Raw genomic sequence first — 24,289 nt, forward strand, 5'->3', positions numbered from 1 at the left:
ATCTTCTGAATAAAGTATTTGCTTATCTGTATGTCGAGTCAGAAGCTATAATACTTTATAGTTAGTAAAATAATTTGTACTTAATAAAATTCTAATGGAATTGAGTTGTCGCGACGACGGTCCTCGATTTATTTCAATGACCTCAAGGTCGACTTGCGGATCCAAGAGAAGAAGTGAAAAAGAGATTGTAACATGAATAAGAAAAGGAAGGATAAAGAGAGAGAAAGAAAAGATGGAAGAAAGGAGAGGTAGCGCGACGATGTCGAATTGATCGCGAATAGAAAAGGTTTCGTCTCCTTGAAGCTTTTCGGTGGCTCCATCGAGACTTTTAGTCGTGATATTTTTTGGAAAGGCGTTCTTTATGTTGATATTGTGATGTAGATATAATAAATGATTTAATTAAAATTACAATCACAAAAAACATTGAGTTAAATTAGTTAAAATATCTTTGTAATATGCAAAAATTAAACGTTTGATATATTTTGACAATAATATATCAAATCTGTATCATTTTTTATCTATTGCATTTTTTATGTTTTTAATCTGAAAGATCTGAACGACATATGATCATACATATCTTTAAATGATTTGTGCGCATTCAATTTTTAATTTAATCTCCAATTTTTTGTATGTTTGTATGAATTTTTTAAATGTGATATTTATTATTACAATACATACTTGTATTTAAATATTATAATTACAAAGTTATGCGCTATATAAAATATTAGCTAATTATAAAATATTAGCATGATTATATAAAAGAGAATGTTGTCTATTGGTTTTACACGTACTTTTTTATGTAATGCCGTAATAATAGCAGAAATTAACTCTCTTTACAAAAACTGGCGAGTTTATAACATTCACAAACTTTAGAAGTTTATGTATCAGCTTGGATAATTTCTCCGAAGAACATTTCGTTTTTCTTGATATAATATTATAAATCTTATTATATATAAGTTTTCGGCTAATTAATATACTATAATACGCGATATACAGTGATCTGTTATTTGAGACAGAAAGTAAGAGATCTAAACGATAAACTAATTCTGAAGATTTCACAACAGATAAAAATTTCGTTATAGTAATTCTACTCATCGAAATTATGAATTAATCGGCACAAGTGGCGAAAATAACTTCCATCAGATTTTTGCAAATGATTTTTTAAATAAGATAAAACGAGAAAATTCTCTTTCTGGGAAATGCATAGTGAATTAATAATGATACTATCTTCCGTCGGAAATGAGCAACTACTAGGTCCTTTTACGCTCCGAGTAAAATCGTCGAAAAGGGGTAAAACAAAACCGGCTTGTGACGTAAGAGTCTATCATGCGCCTCTTGTGGAAGACTGACAAAAGCAGAAATGAAATTTCATTAGCAATGTAAATACGAGTGAGGGGATAGAATTCGGTATCAACAATTCGTGCTCGCGCTTTCCATGAAGCAGCTGTCCCATTATAGTTACCTTTCATCTTATTCTTATTCGAAAATTTTTAATGTTTGCTGTTGATTATTTTCAAAGAAAAAAGATTAATTTAGCTACGTTTTTTATATTTCTTTTCGATGTCACAATTCGAACATTTTTTTTTTTTTATAATTATTTTTTCTTTTCGTCCATAAATTTTAAAGGTATAATCTGTTTTGACAAATTGATATTTTACAGTTTATTATTTTCTATTATATTAAAATCATAGTATTGTGTAAAATAATATAGAAAATAATAACAATAAATTTGTAGCACTATTAATAATATGATTAACGAATATTTTTTATTTAGAATCACGCAATCGATAAGCAGCATTATGATCATTACTGTCAATTACGGTTAAAATGCCCGCATCGATCGTTTCCGTTCTTCCAAGTGTCACCGGAAATAAGAGCAACACATGAACGTCGCGCGGTCACGGTGTATTGATTTCGCTGAGAGTTCTATCCAATCTCTTGTATTAAATTCAATAGTACTATAGCGAAATCCCCCTGGACTTGATTCGTGATAAACGATAGATAGCACTTGTCGTGTGATAATTTTTCTTTATGGCTTTTCGGCACGGATTAAATATATTAATGATTTTCTTCATATGAATTTAAACAATACATGTATATACATATATGTACATATTTATTGTGTTAAAAATGTGTACAAATTTTGAGGGTACTTATTTTGTACAACCCCACGTCACATCATTATCACATCTGTATATACATCAGAAAAGAATCTTCTTTTCTTAATTTCAACGATCGATCGTTAAAGATTTACATAAAACAGCGATTGAATCATAGTTGAATAGCATTGGTTTCGCATTAATCAAGGTTCGCATTAAATTTAATCCAATCAATGTAAGAAGGCACACGTGTGTAAACAGTCGGGTAGGAAGTACTGGCGCAACCATTCGCCCAGGATACCAATCCAACAAGTTTTCCATCGACGGTCAATGGACCACCAGAATCACCCTAGAAAAAGGTATTATTTTAAATTTGGTATTAAACTCAATATTTTATCTTGTTAAATCTTGTTTTATATTTTTTTTATGGCATTATGTTAATCATATTAAAAAAAAGATTTAAGTGCTTACATAATATATTATTATTGTGAGAATATTAAATGTAGGTGAATGAGTAGATACAATAGAAATTATAATTTTTAAGAAAACTTACGTGACAAGATCCTTTTTCCACTCGCGGATCGTATGCGCAAACCTGCGTGGAATGGACGTTGTATCCCATGTCGGCGTATATATCAAAGCAGTATTTTTGGTCAGCAATCACAATATTGACTCGTTGTAATTTATTAGTAGTTGGTCCGCCTTGCTGCAATTTTGCAGTAACATTTATAACTGTGCTTTTTTAACTAACACTAGTTTGTTTTATTTTTTCGCGCGTAATGTAAGTAATAAATATAAACATAATCGTAAGAATTCCGCGTCATTTCTATATAAAAGATACGGATTGCACGAGAAAAAAATATTCATTAGAGAAGTAAAAAATTCACCCAAAGTCTGCCCCATCCTGATACAACAGCAACATCGTTGGCATTGACAACGTAGTCTTGCGGTGGCAGAGAAATTTTTTGGAGTGTTGTAGATATTACAAAAGGATTTTTCACCTGAAAGATGATTTTTATTTAAGTATTACTAGTTAAGTCAAAGAAATTGAAAAGATCAAAAGATACTGATTCTCTTGTGTAGAGGGAAAATTTGTAATAAATCTTATTTACCTTTAATAGAGCAACATCGTTAATCCAAGAATTAGAGGGATTATAACTCTCATGCACACGAATAAACGAAACTTCATTCGTCACTTGTGGATATTCTAAATCGATGCTGGCAGCAACTACTTTTATACTCTGAGCTGATTTGCTATATGTAACATAAAAATTTTATTATTGAAATATCTATCCAAAATAATAATCTCTTCTAATGATCTCTTCTAGAATGTATTATATTATCTTTTGTTGGCAAAACAATATTCACAATATAAGACGTGGATTGTAAAGGAAATAATACAAGTTATAATTAAAATATTATTTTTAATTATATTAGCGTTAGTCTTTATATGAGATTATTTTAATATTATTTAATTAGTAATGTGAAAAGATTTATAATAAAATTACCCTTCAGTACAGTGAGCTGCCGTGATAACGTAATATTCCGACAGGACTGAGCCACCACAGAAATGGAAAGAACTTTGTTTGTCTTGAAGAGAAACCTAAGAAAATAAAAATAATATCATTCTAATATTTATGTTTTTATTTATTTTTATGCGTATTTTTAATAGAAAATATTTTTATATAAATTATGAGGCGCAGATTTAAATAATTATGCTTTTCTCTTGGCAATATGTACCTGATATGGAATTTCGCCTAATTTCGCATCTTCTCCATTCACGATTCTGGGATCAAAGTATGGTTTCAAAATTCCAGCTACAATGTGACAAATTATTATTACTGTGTGTAAAATAGAAGATATTAAAAAATTTTAATTCTTTTTTTAAATTAAAATTATATAATAAATAATAATCTGTTTTTTTATACATACACTTTAATACGGAACAATTTTCAGATTTTTACACATTAATAAATTTTTTACATAATTTTTTTCCATTAATTATAAGATATAATTTTGCTATTCTTGCAGTTTGTAATTAATGATTGAATTAAAAATCTTAGCATAAATTAAGCCATTTAGAATAATGTTACAATAAGGCGAATTTTTTTGCTAAATTATTTCTAAACAAAGTGTATCAATTTGTATTGATTTAAACGAATGCTTGTCTCAATGTTAAACAAATTATCGGTTTATTCATATAGAATCATCACTTACCTTGAGAGAATGCCAATAGGCCGAGAAGACATAAGATCGTTAACGCCATCGTTTGATCGACAACTGTAGTCTGTATTGTGTCAATCATGTCAACATCGCGAATTTATATACCTGCTTCCACTTCTGTACAAATAGTCCAATGATTAACAACCTTCTTTTCTTGTGAAATCTAGATTAGATACGAAGTAGCTCGATTACGAAATAATATATCAACGATGTTCTATCGGAATTGACAGCGATCAGTCGTCTTTTGATAAAAAATGCGGTACTGAGATTTTAGAATGTACAAATTGTCTCCTTGGTTAATTGCCAATTTTGTTTTATTCTTTTTTGAAAAAGAAATCTAAGTTAATAATAATTAATTACATTTATTTCTATTAATTACATTTATAGTTATTATTATCCAAATATTCAGCAATTTTCAACTTATAATTAAAAGTATATAGAAAGAAATTCTTAATATAATTATCTAGACTATTATATATAAATACAAAGACTAACTATTCTATATAAATACAAATTAGTGTTTGATTTTGAATGAATGTGTAGATCTAATTATAGACAGTATATATGTTGCAGTGACTTTTTAATTATGTAATCTTTTATCGTTCGATTACAATAATAATCTGCTCTGTTAACATCTCATTAACTGACATATGAGATATTGGGTTTTCCCATATCTCTTAATCTTACCTGATGAATCTTTAGCATGTTCTATCTAATTGAATGTGATAGAATATCGTGATTCTTCAATCGATATGATAATAGCATCGTCTCATTTTTGCATTTTCTATGACTTATCATTTAATGAGATATAATAAAATGATACTTTAAAGCCAAGTAAGTAATATTACTTTTAATCTTCGCGGAAATATATAATTTATCGATCAGAGTTATCGCTTAATTTGTTCGCAAACAATTTATATGTCCAGACTAGAATGAGACTGTAATGGTTTCAACATTTACTGACATTCTCGACTTAATAGTACAATTTTTTTTATTAGAACTCTATCACGTAATATATTAAATTATATGTATATTAAATTAAAAATATTAAGCAATTTTTAATATCTTTTAAATCTATTAACGTTTCTGCTTTACGTACATTACTTAAAAACTCTAATTGCTTCCCATTAAAAGTTTCACTCTCGCAGCGTCAATTTCAATAAAAGGTCTCGCGAGGGATAAGAAGCTTCGGTCATTTCTTAGCAGTTGACCATGCTTTATCAGGAAATCCTGACGGACCGTCGAACGGATAAAGGTGGGAGACGATCGATCGTTGGTCCAGAACGGCTACAGGGTATCAGTATTTCAGGATTCACCTGCGACCAATGAACCTCGTGCTCTGACCGCGTAATCAGCTATACGGATGATCAAAGATTCGCGCACCGATCGAGATCACCGATATTTTACGTGTAGAAACTTTCGATCGTGTTCGCGCACCTAGCTTTCATCAAACTTCACGATAGCATGTTGGAGCTTTGAATAAATTTACAACTGATGAGAGTTTTTAACTTTTGAACGAATCCATAATCGTAGATAATTCGTGTTCTCTATTTTCTCTAATAAAAAAATTATGTGATTTAAAAAGACAGTAGATTTAAAAAAATTTAATGTTTATGTTTGTAATTGCTTTTATAATTAAACTGTAGTGTGATATTTTTGATTAAAAATATAGTTATTAATTATTAGCTAATATTATTATTTAATTATATTATTAATATTGTTTATTTTGTGAAATCTATATGCAAAGATATCAAATTCTAATAATTATTCTAAATATTTATAATATATTTACATGCTATATTAATAAATAAGATTATTTACCAATTGTATTATAATAATAGCAATTTCATTATTCAATAAAAATATTAGATAAAAAATCATTTTTGATAATCATTTTTGATAATCATTTGAATGAAAAAACAGAAAGAGTGCTTAAAATATTATGATAAAAATATTATGATAAAATATTATGATAGATAAAAAATACTCACTACTAAAACTACTCACATAATATAGCTTAGATAACAAGTATGATTTAATTATTATAGATTAACTTACATACTCTCTGATATAGTATACTTTAGCGCCATTCAATATTTACGGAAATCGTCTCCGTATCGAAATAATAGTGTCACGATAAGTGTATTCTTATTTTAGCTACAATAATTACAAGAATAAAATGAAGTAAATAGGATATATAGAAGAAATTATATTATTATAGCGATATTTTTAGATTGTGCATATAAATCTTTGCAATTTTGCAAATACGCTCACAGAGATACTTTACGAACGCATATTATTCGTACAGACGGATTTATTTTCTTACGTCGACAAAGTTTGTCTTCGCATGCATTATTCAGGAATTTCTCCTGGAATATCGGTTGTTGTAAAATTGTAAATGGAATAAAAGGATCAAAGGTTGTCCGAGAACAACGAGATCTTTCTTGCTAGCGCATTCCAGGGAAATCCGAGAACACATTTTTCCTTCCATGCGTAAAATCGCCAAGATTTTTAAACAAAAGGTAAACGCTTAAAGAGCGAAAAAATTAGTAAGAAAAGATATAAAATACATATTTTCCGAACAATTATTTATATGACAAAAGGCATATAGAAAGCATACAAAAAGTGTATAATTTTTATCATAGATACTATACAATTATCATCAAGTTGCAATGCATTACAACGAATATTTTTCAGTAGTATTTATATTAAAATACATGTTTTATATTTTTATCAAGAATTCCCTCTTTACCTGCTTATGAATAAAAGTATGATTTTGACTTATATGTGTGGAGAGAAAGAGAGAGAAGAGAGAGCGGAAAAGAAGATAAATCAACATAATAAACTTTGCTGATCTCTTATATATTTTGGTTATAATCTTTATATTTTCAATAATAACAATTTAACTTAATCAATTTATAATTTCATTAAATTTAATTTATATATATTGACTATTTACTTTTGAATATGGTTCATTGTAAATCAACTTAACTCAGGCAATGATTACATCGTAATCACAGTACAATACAGATATGCTTATCAACTATCGGAATGTCGTGAATTATACGTGATAAATTTATTACGCATTATTCTGTGGTTTTTGAACAATGTACGATTTATTGTGGTACATTGAACTTTGACAATACTCTCGCTCTCGAGCAATCGAAATGATTCGACGAGCGCGTGATATCGCTTCTTTTCTTTCTTGCTCTTGTCGGGAAAAATAGTCGTGGCAGCTATGTGTCACAACGCTATGCGCATGATCTGCGATAAAAGAACATCGATTGCCAGTTTGTGTAAAGTCTCCGCTTTCTCTTTGTGATTATACGTCGTTAATTAATGCTCAACATTACGCGTTCATAAGATTGTTTGTGTGACTTTGATATGCGTGCTCATTTCCCTTCTACGTTTTGATCTATTTTCAAGAGACAGTGTCTCGGAGCAATCTTATCTTTTATTAGAATTAAAAAATTGTATCACACAATTAATGACGCATTTAGTAATAATAGCAATAATTTTAAAGCAATAACTTTTACATAAGGGAATGAATTGTGCTTCTGTAGGATGTTTTCTTATATGAGAATGAAGATTTTAATTTCATAAAATAAATTTGATATAAAATAAAATAAAAATTTTATAAAATTAATAAATGTTAATATAAAATTTCATACAATTAAAATAAAAACATATATAGAAATATTTTGCGTTATATTGAATTTTATATAAAATTTATATTTTAAATATAATTTTTTTCATATTTACAATGAAAATAGTAAATTAATGTCGGCAACTCTCTATTTTGATAAAATTCTCGAATTTATCGATTAATATTGCATGCATATCGCATCATTAAAAAGAACATTGAGAATCATTATTAGTTTGTTTAAATTGCTAACGTTGAAAATATTGAAATACGCAGTTCTGTCGCTGAAAATGATAATTGAGTCTTTGTTATCATAATTTGTGACTAATATACATCATCGATAAATTTATTAGTATTTTCCACAATTATGTATATACTTATCAAATTAATAAAATGTTAATTAATAATTGGCGCATGCAAATAGAAGATAACATCAAATAGAAGATGCAATATGCAAATAGAAGATAATATATGAATGAAATATATTTTGATGCACATAAATTTCATCGGCAGATTTTGCGCATTTGCGCTCAACAGATTACAAGTTATTTATAATAATGCAAAAATATTACAATATATATATATATATATATATATATATATATATATATATATATATATACAGGGTGTCCGATTCGTGAGGGACCAAACGAAAAGTGATGACAGATTGGGTCAAACTAAGAAGAAAAGTCCTCTACCATTTTGCAAAATTCGCAATAATTATTAAGTAATAAGCAAAAATGAAGGTTACCTTTAATTTTTTAAATGGAATCCCCTATTTTTTATTATGTATTCTTATAGCTTATCTCGAGAGCTTTCCAAAACACTATAATAAAGTATTTCTTCATTGAGTACTTTTTGAGTTATGAGGCTTGAAATCATTTCTTAATTTTACATAAACCATAAAATATCTAGTAAAATATTCATTTTTCGATTATCTTACCTTAATACTTTTATATGCAAAATAATGAGAGGAATCAATTGGTGTAAAAAAAAAACATAGTTGTTTTTAAGAAAAAATATGTAATTTGCTAACAATTACATATTTTTTCTTAAAAACAACTGTGTGTTTTCTTTACACTAATTGATTCCTCTCATTATTTTGTACATAAAAGTATTAAGGTAAGATAATCGAAAAATGAATATTTTACTAGATATTTTATGGTTTATGTAAAATTAAGAAATGATTTCAAGCCTCATAACTCGGAAAGTACTTAATGAAAACTAACTTAATTATAGTGTTTTGGAAAGCTCTCGAGATAAGCTACAAGAATATGCAAAAGCATATAGGGTTCCTTATTTAAAAAGTTGGAGGTGACCTTCACATAACCTTGACAACGCTATTCGAGGTCATAATAATGTTGCTGTGTAATGCGCCACATAAAACCCTATAACTTTTGTATGAAACATTTTTTTTTTAAATGCGTATTTTTCGAAATATTAAGGGGTTTCCACACTTTTGCTAAACCCTGTATAATGCTAAATTCTTGCAATGTTTTTTTACATCTTATATATATATATATATATATATATATATATATATATATATATAATGCTAAATTCTTATTATATACATATTTACAATTGCAAAATAAATGATGTTTTTTTACATCTTTTAAGAATACGAAATGTTAATATTACATAACGTAAATTAATTAAACACAATATTATAACTACTTAGGCAGTTATGATACATTAACATTATTATGAAGATAAATTAATTCAATAATCATCAAAAAGGTTGACAATAAATTATATGAAAAATCATTATTGTTTATAATGACTGATTAGATTTAAAAAACTACATGATTACTTATTTAATAAAGATAATATTCATTCTACAGCTTCAATTTTTTTGGCTGTCTGATTAATTTGATGATATAAAGATTTTTTGTTAAGATACAAGATAATTCCAATTTCTATTTATTATTTATGTCTATTTACTTATAATTAGATATTTTAATTATCATATGCCAAATATTATGTATTTTATATACATATAAAATTAAATGTTTGCAATCTAAAGATATATGGTACCAATTTATTTGCACATTTAGTTTATCTAAATTTTATAATCTTACATGTTAGTCTTTCTACTAATTCTGGGAGTTTTTTATATTTATTATTTATTATAATATTTATATTGCTAGTTATTTAAAATGTATAAAGTGGACATATATAAATAAATAAAAAAAAATTATATACTATTTATTTTTAGGCTTTTGAACTATGAAAATGTTTAGTGTTTTCCTAGTATATTAATACAGTTACAAATATGTGCTTATATTACAATTTTCTTATTTATAAGTCATTACTTGCGATATAGAACTATTTTCTGCGTTTGAAATGATAATTTTTATTATACTAGCAATCAGAGAAAGAGAAAGTTTAACCAGACAAAATTTAATGAATGTATTCAAGAATAATTTTTACGCGTTTTCTACCTATATAGAAGATACTTATTATTGACAATACACTTATTGCAATCTAATAAAACGAAAAAGTAAATAATCTAATGTTAAATATGATATTCTTGGAAACGGCGATTGTAGTTTTGTATGATTATCAATTGTATTTACACGATATTCTTCTCAATCCAGTCAATGTACGAAGGTACGCGGGTATACACAGACGGATATTCAGTAAGGGCGCAACCTTTACCCCATGATACAATCCCGACAAGTTTTCCATTAACAATCAAAGGACCGCCCGAGTCACTCTACAAAAGAAGATTAAAGTGTTTTTTATTTTATTTTTTTTTAACGCTTCGCATGTATAAAATACTTGAAGTCTCGTCTAACGCTTGTAAAGCGATACAACGCTTTCGCACAACTGTTGTCTTTTCTTTTACTTCTTTCATGTATATGTATATTCTATCATGTATATGTTTAATTCTCAAAAAGTATCAATTTAACTATTTTTCGTAATTATAATACTTATCTTTTAACTTATTTCTTTTTAATTATATCTAATTTTTTTATGTATGTTTACTAAGGATTAATTACACTGAAAACAAAAGATAACTTAAAAATGTTTTCTATAACTTACTTGGCAAGAACCTCTTCTTATGTTTGGATCGTTAGCACAAATATGAGTGTCATAGATATCATATAGGACTTTGTTGTACATATCCTTGCAGTATTCTTGACTGGTTATATAAATAGTAGCTTGTTGTAAGATTTTAGATCTAAGTCCATCTTTCTATAATTTATATACGAGCGTAAAATTAACGAGATTAAATACAGCGATAAAATTATGCTGCTACATTAATTTCGGTATATACAGGGTGTCCCATTTTAATCGATCACCCCGAATAACTTTTTTAATTTTGATTGTAGAAAAAAACGTTTCAGACAAAAGTTATATGGTTTCAAGGGGGACATGAGACGGTGCCATTAGTTTGACCTTGAAGAGTCAGCTGAAAGTCACGTGAAGGTCACCTCCAACTTTTTAAATAAGGCACCCTAAATACTTTTATGTACAAAATAATGAGAGAAATCAATTGGTGTAAAGAAAACACATAGTTATTTTTAAGAAAAGAAATGTAATTGTTAATTGCAAATTACATTTTTTTTTTCTAAATAATTATATGTTTTCTTTACACCAATTGATTCCTCTCATTATTTTGTACATAAAAGTATTAAGGTAAGATAATCGAAAAATGAATATTTTACAAGATATTTTACAGTTTATGTAAAATTAGGAAATTATTTCAAGCCTCATAACTCGGAAAGTACGTAATGAAAACTAACTTAATTATAGTGTTTTGGAAAGCTCTCGAGATGAGCTATAAGAATATGCAAAAGCATATAGGGTGTCCCATTTAAAAAGTTGGAGGTGACCTTCACGTGACTTTCAGCTGACTCTTCAAGGTCAAACTAATGGCACCGTCTCATGTCCCCCTTGAGACCATATAACTTTTGTCTGAAACGTTTTTTTCTACAATCAAAATTAAAAAAGTTATTCGGGGTGATCGATTAAAATGGGACATCCTGTATATCTAAAAACCGCAGAGTGAAGGAGAGTTATGAAGAAGAGTTATAAAAAATGGATCCTGCACTTACTGTTATTCCGAATCCGGAGACTCTTGCCACAATACCTTCCTGAATAGCTTCGTCTTGTTCGGGAAGAGTTACAAATCCAATGTTACGTGATGGCCTAAACGGAGAGAACATCTAAAAAGCAAAGTGCGTCAACGATGAGAAACGATGATACTGAAATTCGAAGTTGATATAATATTTACGGGATAATTTACCTTGAGCAATGCAATGTCATTAAGCCACGAATTATAAGGATCATATTTTTCATGAGAAATAATCTGTTTAATTGCATGCCGTGGGCCCGGGCTGTTCAAATTTACTGTACCGGCAATGATTACGAGGTCTGCAGGTATCTTACTGTAATAGCAGTAATATTAATTAAAATATGAAATTATTAAAGCGCTGAGACTTTAAATATATAAACTGTATATAACTAACTGTATATAACTATATAATAACTGATATTTTGTAGACGATATTTTTACTTCAAAATCTATGTAAAAATTAATTACTTCTTCACGCAGTGAGCAGCAGTAATAACGTAATATTCATTAAGAATAGATCCGCCACAAATATGCAAGGAACGTTTTGTCTGCAAGGAGACCTAGAGTGAAATAAATTTAAGAAATTAATTTTATCTTATGTGTATAGAATTTTCGATCTTCGTGTATTTAAACAATCAAATATATGTGTATATAGAACGTCTAATGAAATCTATATTGATATCTGAAGTGCTGAAACTAGGTCTGCAATATAAGAAAAAATCTTGAGAATTTAAAAAGCAAGATAATATTATATCTGAGTCACTAAAACTTACTTGATATGGTATTTCTCCCGGTGCTACATCTTCTCCATTTATGATTCGTGATTCGTACCGCGATATGGCAGCTGTTGATGCAATATTAAACTTATTTGAGCTAGAGCTTTTTACTGTAGAATTATTTTATTTTATCCTTTTGTACACATTCTAATATAATTGAAAATACATCATCGTCGCTAATATAAAGCTTACTTAAATGTCAAAGTCTATAATTATCTATATCATTATTATCTGACATTCAGACATCTTTTATTTTATCTATCTTAATTCCATCTATACAATTTCATAAAAATATGTATCTCTTATTTTTGTCAATTATATTTCAATATGAGAAATACTATTTTAATGTACGTTGTTCTTATTTTGTATTAATTTTATTGATGAGTTTATCAAGAAATCTCTCAAATTTTTCTGCCTTCTTAAAAATAGAAAGTTTCGAAGTTATAAAATAAATATTTTATCAAAAATTAGATGATTTATGTATAAATTTTGCAATGTGTATAATTTACTAATTGTAAGTATATAAATATTATATGTGGGTGTAATTCTGTCGTTTCTAATGTTTTACTTACATTGAGAGATGGATGATACACTAAGAAGAAATAAAACTGCGGACAACATTTTGAACGGCAACAATCACATTTGATTGAATTTAAAGAGTGGATAAATTTATATACTTATCTGATAATAGCAGGCGTACATGTTAACAATGCAATGATTAATAAACAATTATCTGAACATTGCAGATTAGATAAGTAATTTAATCACCGATAGATTGTCATTACTTTTATGTTGGTTTATCAGTATATTCAATTTAGACACAGGCATGTTATCAAATATGAAAGGAATTCTCTGATATAGTATCTTTAGTTGCGAGTAATAGATAAATACACATGAATCTTGATCTGGGAAAGTGGATTGCAGTGGTGTGTTATAATTCACACACGATTTCTTTATAATGCACTTTATTATGTATCCTTATTACGTGAGGTCTCGGCCTCATTAATATAGATAATATAAGTTATCACGTGAAGAGACTCGGTCTCCATGTAGATCTATTATCGATTTTCGAAAAGCAACGAAAATTCGGAGAACTCGGTCTCCTATATCGCAATATATAAATTTTTATGTGCGTACGCTAGGACAGCGGACTCGCCCGCACTTGAGTCGGTCCTCTCGAAAAGGTCCCCGAAGGGAGGGGAACGCGCGTGCGAGATTTTCTCGCCTTGGTCCCTACATACGTGTGAATCGCCGAGATTACGGGCTCGCAGGCCCATCGCTCAACGCTCGTCTCAAGTAGATAAGAATAGCATCTTTCAAACATCTTATCTCTTTGGAGGCTTGCCCCTGCCCTATTTTAGGGTCCATCCGCCACTGCTATTTGGTACAGTGAGGATTTTAGTATATACTAGAGGGATCTTGGGGGATGTGGTCACTCTACGGCGTTGTACTCGTCGGTGCCGTTTCATACGGAAGACCAGTCGGAAGCCAGCATGCACGCGAATATCTCCATCGGCACTTATTTGGTCAGCGAGCGACCTTTCAGGAATCCTCCATGGCAATCGGCATTGCATCCATCGAGTGAGATACCAACATCGCTCTGGAGTCATATCACTGTGTTAAAAAGCAGCATTAGGTGTGAGGTCTGGATAGCTCAGTGGTCTAGAGCAGTTGCCCGGAAAGCGAAACATATTTTTCTAGTCCGCGAATATTGTTTTCTAGCAATTATTTGTTGGGCTGAAAAATGTGTGAATGCTCTCTCCACAGGATATGCGTCAATGCCGTTGCCACGGATGGATTCTGTCGCTCGTTGATCAAATGGGCGTAAAGACACGTCCGACCTCCTCCCACATACATCCCTATCTTTTTCTGGAAAGAATCTTCTCCAAAGTGAGCCAATCAAGGTGAGAAAATCTCGCACGCGCGTTCCCCTCCCTTCGGGGACCTTTTCGAGGGGACCGACTCAAGTGCGGACGAGTCCGCTGTCGTCCGTCCTAGCATACGCACATAAACATTTATATATTGCGATATAGGAGACCGAGTTCTTTGTATTTTCGTTGCTTTTCGAAAATCGATAATAGATCTACGTGAAGACCGAGTTCTTCACGTGATAACTTATATTATCTATATAACTATAAGAAATTAGGCTCTGTATATTAAAACATAAACTTAAATTTAAACGGGCAGTAAGAGCCAAACGCGGATGGTAGTGCGTAAGTTCAACGAGAATTAAGTTTGGCTCTTACTGCCCGTTTAAATTTAAGATTTTATGTTTTAATATACAGAGCCTAATTTCTTATAGTTATTTAAATTTCACGCCGGCGGAAGATGGCGTTATTCTTCAATTTAATATATATTTGTGGGCGATCGAGAAGTATCGAGTTGGAGGGTCTGAATAACTCAATGGTAAGAGCAGTCGCCCGGCAAGCGAAAGACTCGGGTTCGATTCCCGATTCAGCGACTTTCGGCCCGATATTTTTCTCGCTTACAACATTACAGGGGGGAAAAAGAGGGATAATAATTAAAATAAAGTCTCGAATTGAGAATTATTTTAAATTAATAATTTGCTTGGTATCGTACCAAGAAAATTTGTGCCCTGTGCACACAAATAAGTTTCAACGAAAACTTAATTCTCGTTGAACTTACGCACTACCATCCGCGTTTGGCTCTTACTGCCCGTTTAAATTTAAGTTTATGTTTTTATATTATCTATATTAATAAGGCCGAGACGTCACGTAATAAGGATACATAATAAAGTGCATTATAAAGAAATCGTGTGTGAATTATAACCCTCACACACTACTGCAATCCAGAAAGAATAAGAATTAATAAATGAAATAGAATAAAATCTTGTTTATATATGATACAAATAAACAAATTTAACGAGAAATTTAACGAGAAAACATTTTCTTTATATTTTATAAACATCATTTTTCATGTATAAAAAATAATGTTATTTTATAAGTACATATTTTTTGCGATTTTACAATTTAATTAATAACATGAAAAGATATATTAAATGGTATAAGAATTTTTTTGCAAGATTTCTGGGTATAATATGCATTATAAATTCTAATTATCGCTCAGATATTATCTTCTCTTGTGTATATTAACTCCGAACGATTCATGATTGATTAATTGATATTTATATCTTGCGGAGATTCTTTTAAGTTAAGCATAAATTTTATGATTGCTAATTATCATATGCTATTATTAATTTTATGATTATCTTGTAGATTGCATCACAAAGATACAATATGTACATTTCTACCATATTTATTTTATGCATTCGAGGGAAACAAAGAATAACTTCAACAATATTGTGAGAAGTAAAGATAAGGAAAAAAGGAAATACATACAAATTTTTTTATATAATTTTATATATAAAGAGCCTTTATAATTTTTCAATATTAAAGTAAGGGAACGTTCATTGGAATTATGTATCGTGCTTAAAGAGAAATAATATCGATATAAATGGAACATTAAGATTATCAGAGAGAGAGAGAGAGAGAGATATGCTGATTTCATTCTTTATAGATTAATTTTACAAATAAAAGCATTTTTTCTATAGTATAAAAATTATTTTACTCGACATCTAACAATAACAGCTAGTGGACAATAATTCGCTCGAATGTACGAAACATTTTTATCTCGAAATTTCGATAGAATTTTGAACATTGCGAAATAACGCTTTTAAAATCTTTCTTGCAGTCCTTTCTTTTTACATTTATCGTGTTAAGATGAACAAATTAAACGTCGTTTTTATCTAATTAGGATAAAATAGTCGTTAATGTGTCAGTTAATGTGGCGTATCTCCGGTGGTGTCATAACGCATTATGAAGGCACCTAGTTGAGTGACCTTTCGATCGATATACCAGGACAGATGCGAAACTGCATCCAAGGCGACGTTGGCTCGGCTCCAGATACTTCGAAAGCCTTATGTGCGCTGATAATGCTACAGAAATATTATTTCTTTTATGATGCGAACTAAATGTCCCACTTTTAAACGAAAAGTTTTGAGTATTGTAGCGCTAATTTGGATCTTTTAAATTTCAGTTTGCTTACGTGTTGTCCTTAAACTATAAAGATATGCACAACCCATGATGGATATAAAGAATACTGATACTATAAATATGTGCAATTTTTTATTAATACATTATTGTCCGTATACGAGATGGTATTTGATATTCTATTTTCGAATTTTCCATGAAAGAAACGGCATTTATTGGAAAACTCGTTTCGCGCAAGTCCTATATTATAACATATAGTGCATGCGTGCGCAATATATGATATAAATGGAAATATCTACGAAAATTTGTTTACGTAACGGACGAATCGTATCTAGTAGTCTGTCGAGAATTTTGATATACTGGCATAACATGGCTCCATAACATGAGAGTTGAGATGCAGAAATTTCTTGTATGTTATTACAGCATGTATCGTATGATGCACTTGATATCTTGATATCTAAAAATATCTATGTGTATAAAATATCTATGTGTATTTTGATCTTTTACAAAAGAGAAAGATATGCACTTATTACTCGATAACAAAGACATAAATAAAATTTAATATATGATAAATCATTTTTTACATTGAAAGATTATCAAAGAGAGAAATTTTCGAGACATCGAAGCAATTTTATAAGGATCCAGATATTTGAACTTTAAGAAGATGAAAGTCTACCAAGTTTTCAGAATTTATTATACTTCATTCCACACTGAACAATTTTGCAATGTCATCGCTGAATTCGGCTGTTCTGGAGGCGCTATCCCTCTTTATCACGAAATCTTGACAGATAGCAGTGGGAACGAAATGCCTGGATTCCAAGGTAGGGACCGATCGATTCTCTCTACCTAATGGAATGCAGTCTGGCTTACGCTGGTTAAAATCGAACTATCGCAGATAATTACACTCCTATAAGTGAAAAGATTCTTTATGAGTAAAAATATATGTTGAGATATTTTGAATTTTAAAATGCAAGATATTGCATTGATGGGCCTCTTTAAAAATGTGATTTTCAATTTATTGCTGAAAGAAAACAGAAACTACAAGAATTGTTTGCGTGAGATATAACGATATGCCCGACAGTTTCACAATTTTTGACTTGATCTGAAGATTCTGTAATCGTGATTACATTTTGGAGTAGGAGGCAAAAGGTCAATCGATCCTGCCGACCAAGAAGAGATATTGAGAACCGCTGTTCCAGGACTCACCTGCGTCCGACGACCCCACATCCGGAGCTTTTCATCGATCATACAGGTAGTGAAATGGTCTGACCCACGTGTGTAATCCTACACTCAATTAATTAATGTACATGATTATAGAACTATTCAGACTTTCAAGCTATCTAGGTCTACCAATAGAAATAAATCATACAAAGTTAAAAGTACAAATGTCTAATAAATAATAGTTAGATATGCGCTATTTTTTGCTGACAAGAAAAATTCCTACATGTATTCTCTCTAGTCATAAAGCACAATTATAAGTAAATACAGAAGTTAAAATATTCTGATATGTTATTTTTCTCTATTAAAATTGTATATCAATGTCAGTATTTAATGAAATTTTTAGCAAGAAAAATCGTGTTGTTTTATAAAAAATATATCAAAATATTAGAATTATATTTTTTAGAATATTATATAATCAAGAGAAGTAGAGTTGCGATTAAATAATAATAATTATTGTAATAATTATTATAAATTGACATACGCAACATTTATGTATCTTTGTATAAAGCACTTAGGAGAATTAAAGTTGACTTAAATTGAAGCAAATAATCCCGTAGAAACTTCCTGCTTTGTAATTTTTAACAGTTTTATATATATATGTATATCTAAGGGAGCAGTAAGCGGAAACGTCAGTTGCAGCGCAAAGTTTATCGTAGAAAATACGAGGAATCAGAGAATTCTTCTTTTGAAATTTAGGATAATCACATCTTTTTCACGTCAATTGTTTAAGATGGATCATCTTTTTATAATGAAAAGGATTATCTTTTTTATATATGTTCCATTCTCATTCTCACTTTTTATAATAATTTTACTCGCATCACATTCCGATTTTGCTGCATATAAGTATGCGAACCGATAACGCCGACCAACGCAGATTGGACACTGTGTGGGTGTTTTCAATATCGCCTTCACGACGTCGTAAAAACAAACAGCATCGACGCGACATGTCCTCCGTAAACTACTCTTCTATTTGATTTATATCCGATACCTTTTCGAATATCTTAACGACATCAATGTGTTGGTCAAACTTTTGTTTTTTTCTCCCCAAGCGTAATTGATATTTGTTGATACGCAATTCTCTTATTTGTATGCAAAAATCATCCAAAAATAAACATTTTCTTTCAATATGACGATGTTGACGACTATTACTCGTAAAACGGAAAAAGACATTATAAAATGCAGCATTTCAAAAACAAACGCGTCAGTCTTTTGTTTACAAAGCTCCATGTCTGTGCGTGTGTATGCGAAATGTAGAAATTAACGTTGGACAGAAATGAGAAAAAATGGATACAAATGGTTCTTTCGCTCGTTTTTGAGAGAAGTGTTTGTTAATTTCTCTGAAACAATTTCGTGCACTTGACGTACGCTGTCAGAATGGGGTCCAACGGGTTTGCTTTGATTGACCCACTTTTCTCTTTTGATCCGTTTATTGTTAGGATATCGACCGCAGCAACGTGCAATGCATATGTAATATTTACAATTTATTTATACGGTTGTTTTAAATCCACTTTTATTTGTTCCTTTTAAACTAGGGGAATAAATATCAATACGCGTTAATAATCACACGAGTTTCAATGATATCAATTTTTTAAAAATCTGATATCAATATGTTGTTTTCTTATAATAAGGAAAAATTTTAAAAAATATTCTGATATTAGTATTATATATATAAAATATACATATATATATATATATTCTTCAAGAAATTATGCATTGATTATATTTTAAAATATAATTAATGTCATTAGTTTGACATGTGTCGTGAAACATCGAAATTGATTTTTACGTTTCGCATATTAATTATTTTAACTCACACGGCGTACTTTCTGATCCAATTGACGTATGATGGGACGCGTGTGTAAACGGAAGGATATATCATGTCAGAGCAACGGTATGACCACGAGACGAGTCCGACGAGTTTTCCATCGACGGTGAGAGGACCACCGGAATCACCCTAAAATAAAATAATACATTGCTCTAATCTTGTTATTTAAATATTACAAGGATCTAATTAAAAAATCGCGCACAAACGATATTATATATTTTTTTAAATTAATTCAATATATGTTTTTTTGTTAGTATAAAAGTTAGCCCGTATGTTAGCTTTGTTGTTAATTTAATTACACTGATAATGAATAATAATACACTTTTGCTTTGTTCGGTCTACTGTCGCGGTTTTGCTACCAATTAAATTGAATTACAAAACGTGACGAGGAAACTGAATGTGTTTCATTAATGATACGAAATAATCAATGGCACGTATCGATCGACATTCGATAATCCTCAAACTCGCATGAATTTATATATTGTAAAAACATTAATTAACTGATAAATTAATTGATAAACACAAGTAGTGATAAATATAAGATTACAATCGCGATAAATTCACACGATATAATTGTCGCCGATGCGATAATGATGTGGCAGGATTTCCTTGTTATCGGGATACATTCTAAGCACGTTATTCAATTCGAAGTACATGAGTTACATTGAGACGTTGTGCTTAGAAGCCATTAGATAGGATGGCGAGTTGAAGCCTTGCGTGTGAGAAGAATGATGCGAGTTAAGTAGTTAACGACTGTATCTAGGCAGACAGCATTAAATTACACGTGCGGCCAGTACTAATGACAGTGATGTTACTGCAACGCTTTGTAAATGGTTTACCTTGCACGAACCCCTTTCTACAGTTGGCTCGTTTGCGCAGATATGCGTGTCGAAAATATTTTTCGAATGTTTCGCGTACATATATCTGCAGTAGTCTTGATCAGCTATTTTAATGCTAACGACGTTTAATTCCGTGGTCCTGTTTCCGTTATGCTGTAAATATACAAAGTGTAAATATACAAGTTGAGCACATATTTGATATTTTAAAATAAATTTGAGACGTGATTTTCCGCAAATTTTAGTTTATTATTAATAAATGTCTATCTACTTAAATTATTTATACTTTTAAATGAAATTAATATATTATCCGTAATATTATCAGTAATAATATTAATTTTCATTTATAAATAGCATTACAAACAGTGAAATATTACTGAGAAGAAATCAATTAGTGGTAGTGTGATTCGGTTTATTTTCAATTAGTAATAGTGGTTTGGTTTATTTTCCAGTAATTTCTTATACTGAAATGCATAAGACGGAGGAGCAAAGTGTGAGTCTTTCTACTGAAAATCAGTGAAATACTATCTGACCTTTAGTGAAATCGTGTCACTTGTTTTAATCAATGACATGTTTGCTAATTCAATTTAGGAGAATGAAGATTTACCCATAATCTGCCGTATCCTGACACGACTGCTATTGAATTAGCCTTCACAGTTTGATTTTGCTTTGGTAATACGACAGGGGATACCAAAGCGGAAAAATTAAATGGAGATTTAAGCTGAAAATCAATGTTTTCTTGTTATCATTTAATTTAATCATTTAATTTATCAAATAATCATTTAATTTAGCGTCTTAATTTTCCAAATTAATCAATTACTTTATATAAAAACAACCCAATTATTTTATATAAAAACAATTTATTATCTGCGTCGATTTTTTAATTTAACTAACACTACCTTAAGTAGAGCGATATCATTGATCCATGAATTATTGCTATCGTATCCTTCGTGTATATAAGAGGACTCGATGAAATGCACCGCATACGGTTTTTGTAAATCCGTCGTTCCCACAGTGGCCGAGATAAGCTCGACATCAGTACTGGAAAGAATATCACGTAAACTATAAATATATATATTTATGGAATAATTTATATTCTCGAAGTTTTCCTTGAACTTTCAGTCTCATACTTACCCAAACGCGCAATGAGCGGCAGTCAACACGTAGTTTTGATTGAGTACAACTCCACCGCAGAAGTGATGTCCTGTTTGGATAGTCTGGAGAGAAACCTGAAATAATACATTTTGTATTTCACAATTCGAGATACGGAACTTTCCCGTGTGTTATTACAGCATATGACATCTATCTTTACTTATAGTTGACTCAGCTTACTGTTGAATAAAGAAAGTTAATTCAAGATTCGATCTCAATACGATGTCAATTGATCTGCGTATATTTATTTCGATATTTTTAAAACGAAACGATTAGCATACGACATTTTGATAATGATTATTAATAATATACCTGGTATGGGATTTCACCTGGCTTAGCATTTCTTCCTCCTACAATTCTGGGATCTAATGTGACTAATGCACCTATATTCATAAGATTTATTATAGATGACATTTATATAAATTTGATAAATTTATTAATTAAAATAACTACATTAGAACTTAACTTATCCATTACTCACTATGAGAAATAGCCAAGAAAGGAATTAAAGATAATAGCGTTAGAGTCATGATTAGTCGTCGTCTGCGTAATATTGTTATCTCTGTGCTAATATTATTTCAAATGTATAGTGACATTTTCGATGTCGGTCGCGTACATTTATATCATCATAAGGTTAAATTTTATATTTTCCCAAGATTAGATAGAGAGATCTGATAGTTATTGATATTTGAAATAGCGTTTGATCTACTATCTCGCTTATAACCTACATTATCATTTTTTCTAAATATTGATTTTTTTATTTTTAATAAATGCTGATAAATATTTGATATCGTGCAAACTCGTAATTCCCTGCATATTCAAATCTGAAAATAAATACACGCGAACGAAATGATATTCAAGCAGTTATCTTTCAATATATGTATAATAGATTCTGTAAGAAATAAAGAGAAATTTTTCTTTGTAGTTTTTCTTAAAAATATTTGCTACATAATTTTATATTTTCATGACTCTTCGTATTCTCTGTCACAACTTTGTAAGTTTCAGTTTTAAAAGTTTAATACTGTTATGTGAAGTATACTTCGCATCTCAGGATTACTGGCTGAACGTGACATGCAGTAGAGCAAGCTGAATGCCACGGCAAACTTGTAATGTGGAAGTAACATACCAATGCATCTCGTCGAAGTTTGCTACGATTAAGAACTTTGGCAATATTGTATAATTTATAGAGTATTTTAAGCTAAGTTTACTTAGCTTAGGACTCTGCTTAAGGAAATGTTTATACTTAGTGATCGGAAGAATAAGTATTATTAGTAATAATCACTGACAATTCTCGTCACAATCTTCACTTTGTTCGAAATTTTTCTGATTAAAAGCTTTAGCAATTTTAATACAATACATATAATAGAAAATTTCAATTTGATGGTTATTTGATGTTGTTCTAAATTGTTTCCTAATTGTTCTGAGTAGATGAGAGACAGAAATATTTAGAATATTATCTTAATAATAAGATTATCACGGTTGATGATGTTTTCTTCCTTCAAATTCGTCGGTTAATATTTTCTTCTTATTGAAACGAGATGGCTTTTATGCTTTTATAATTATATGCAAATTACACGATTATTGAATTCTCATCTTTTTTAGCGTTTTAATATTTTGATGAAACATAGCAGAGACTTTGTTGCGAGTTATTTGCGGTTTAGAGAGCATCGAGAAACGGTGAGATAGTCCGTTTTGCCGTTGCCCATCATATTATCGCGATGGAGAACGAGCCATTTGAATTTACATGAGGTTGCGCGCTGGGCGACATGAGGAAAGGGAAGAGGAGGAGAGAAAAAGAGAGATAGGAAGAACAGCTGGTGCGTTTTATTACATCTCGCCATTTATCTCCCGGCACTTCGCATTCCGGATTAGCGATAATTGCTCGCACGGTCGCGGCACCTTCATCATCGATTTTTGCTCGCACGACACGATCAGGCTTTTAAATTTATTATTTTGCGAAAATTCTACGTGCAAAAATGCGTACGCTTTTCGTGGCTCTCTCTGCACCATCACTATATGAAATGCCTTTATCAACTATGTTGATATTAAATATGTCGCTCTCATTCCTGGGGAAAGGTCGCACATGCAACACGAATATACTCGAATTTGCAACAAGTATCAGTTCGATATCTTGTTGAGATATTGAAATACGAATCTCACGTAGGTTCTATAACGTTCTTGTTACCCGAAATTGATGGATTTCCATGGCAGATGGATGTTACGCGAACCAGATACGGAAGATTCGAAATTCAGCAGCTCTCACCGATCTCGAGGTAGCGTTCGTATAACATTCGAGCTTGTTGAAAAATGAAGATAGAGAGTGTTGGAAGAAGAAGAGAGAAGACTACTGCTGATAACTATTCATATAACGTTGAATCTACATCGGGATATTGCGAGATAAGTCAAAGATACGACGGTTC

The 24,289-nt window shown here is 30.3% G+C and overlaps 3 protein-coding genes across 3 annotated transcripts in view; 1 reads left to right on the plus strand and 2 right to left on the minus strand.

Moving 5' to 3' along the window:
- Window positions 1-24,289, plus strand: part of Hwt (SH2 domain-containing adapter heavyweight) — a 121,595-nt gene that overhangs the window by 5,288 nt on the left and 92,018 nt on the right. The gene's annotated exons all lie outside the window — the stretch shown is intronic.
- Window positions 2,100-13,464, minus strand: LOC145969767 (transmembrane protease serine 9-like). The gene is made up of 14 exons (XM_083095994.1): window positions 13,398-13,464; window positions 12,823-12,893; window positions 12,518-12,609; window positions 12,221-12,362; window positions 12,030-12,140; window positions 11,014-11,166; window positions 10,545-10,684; window positions 4,317-4,417; window positions 3,840-3,916; window positions 3,608-3,702; window positions 3,212-3,353; window positions 2,987-3,100; window positions 2,653-2,805; window positions 2,100-2,448 (listed from the first exon to the last, which is right to left on the minus strand). Exons 1-14 carry the CDS (start codon window positions 13,444-13,446, stop codon window positions 2,299-2,301), a joined length of 1,590 nt encoding a protein of 529 aa, XP_082952120.1. The 5' UTR covers window positions 13,447-13,464; the 3' UTR covers window positions 2,100-2,298.
- LOC145969716 (chymotrypsin-2-like) lies at window positions 19,711-22,481 on the minus strand. Its single transcript, XM_083095923.1, has 7 exons — window positions 22,351-22,481; window positions 22,182-22,252; window positions 21,852-21,946; window positions 21,617-21,758; window positions 21,325-21,438; window positions 20,721-20,873; window positions 19,711-20,010 (listed from the first exon to the last, which is right to left on the minus strand). The coding sequence occupies exons 1-7, from the start codon at window positions 22,397-22,399 to the stop codon at window positions 19,867-19,869; spliced, it is 768 nt and encodes a 255-aa protein (XP_082952049.1). The 5' UTR covers window positions 22,400-22,481; the 3' UTR covers window positions 19,711-19,866.

The sequence above is a fragment of the Camponotus vicinus genome, unplaced genomic scaffold, assembly GCF_025532165.1.
Source record: "Camponotus vicinus isolate PSW18456_S1 unplaced genomic scaffold, iyCamVici1.0 SCAF_4, whole genome shotgun sequence".
Taxonomy (NCBI): domain Eukaryota; kingdom Metazoa; phylum Arthropoda; class Insecta; order Hymenoptera; family Formicidae; genus Camponotus; species Camponotus vicinus.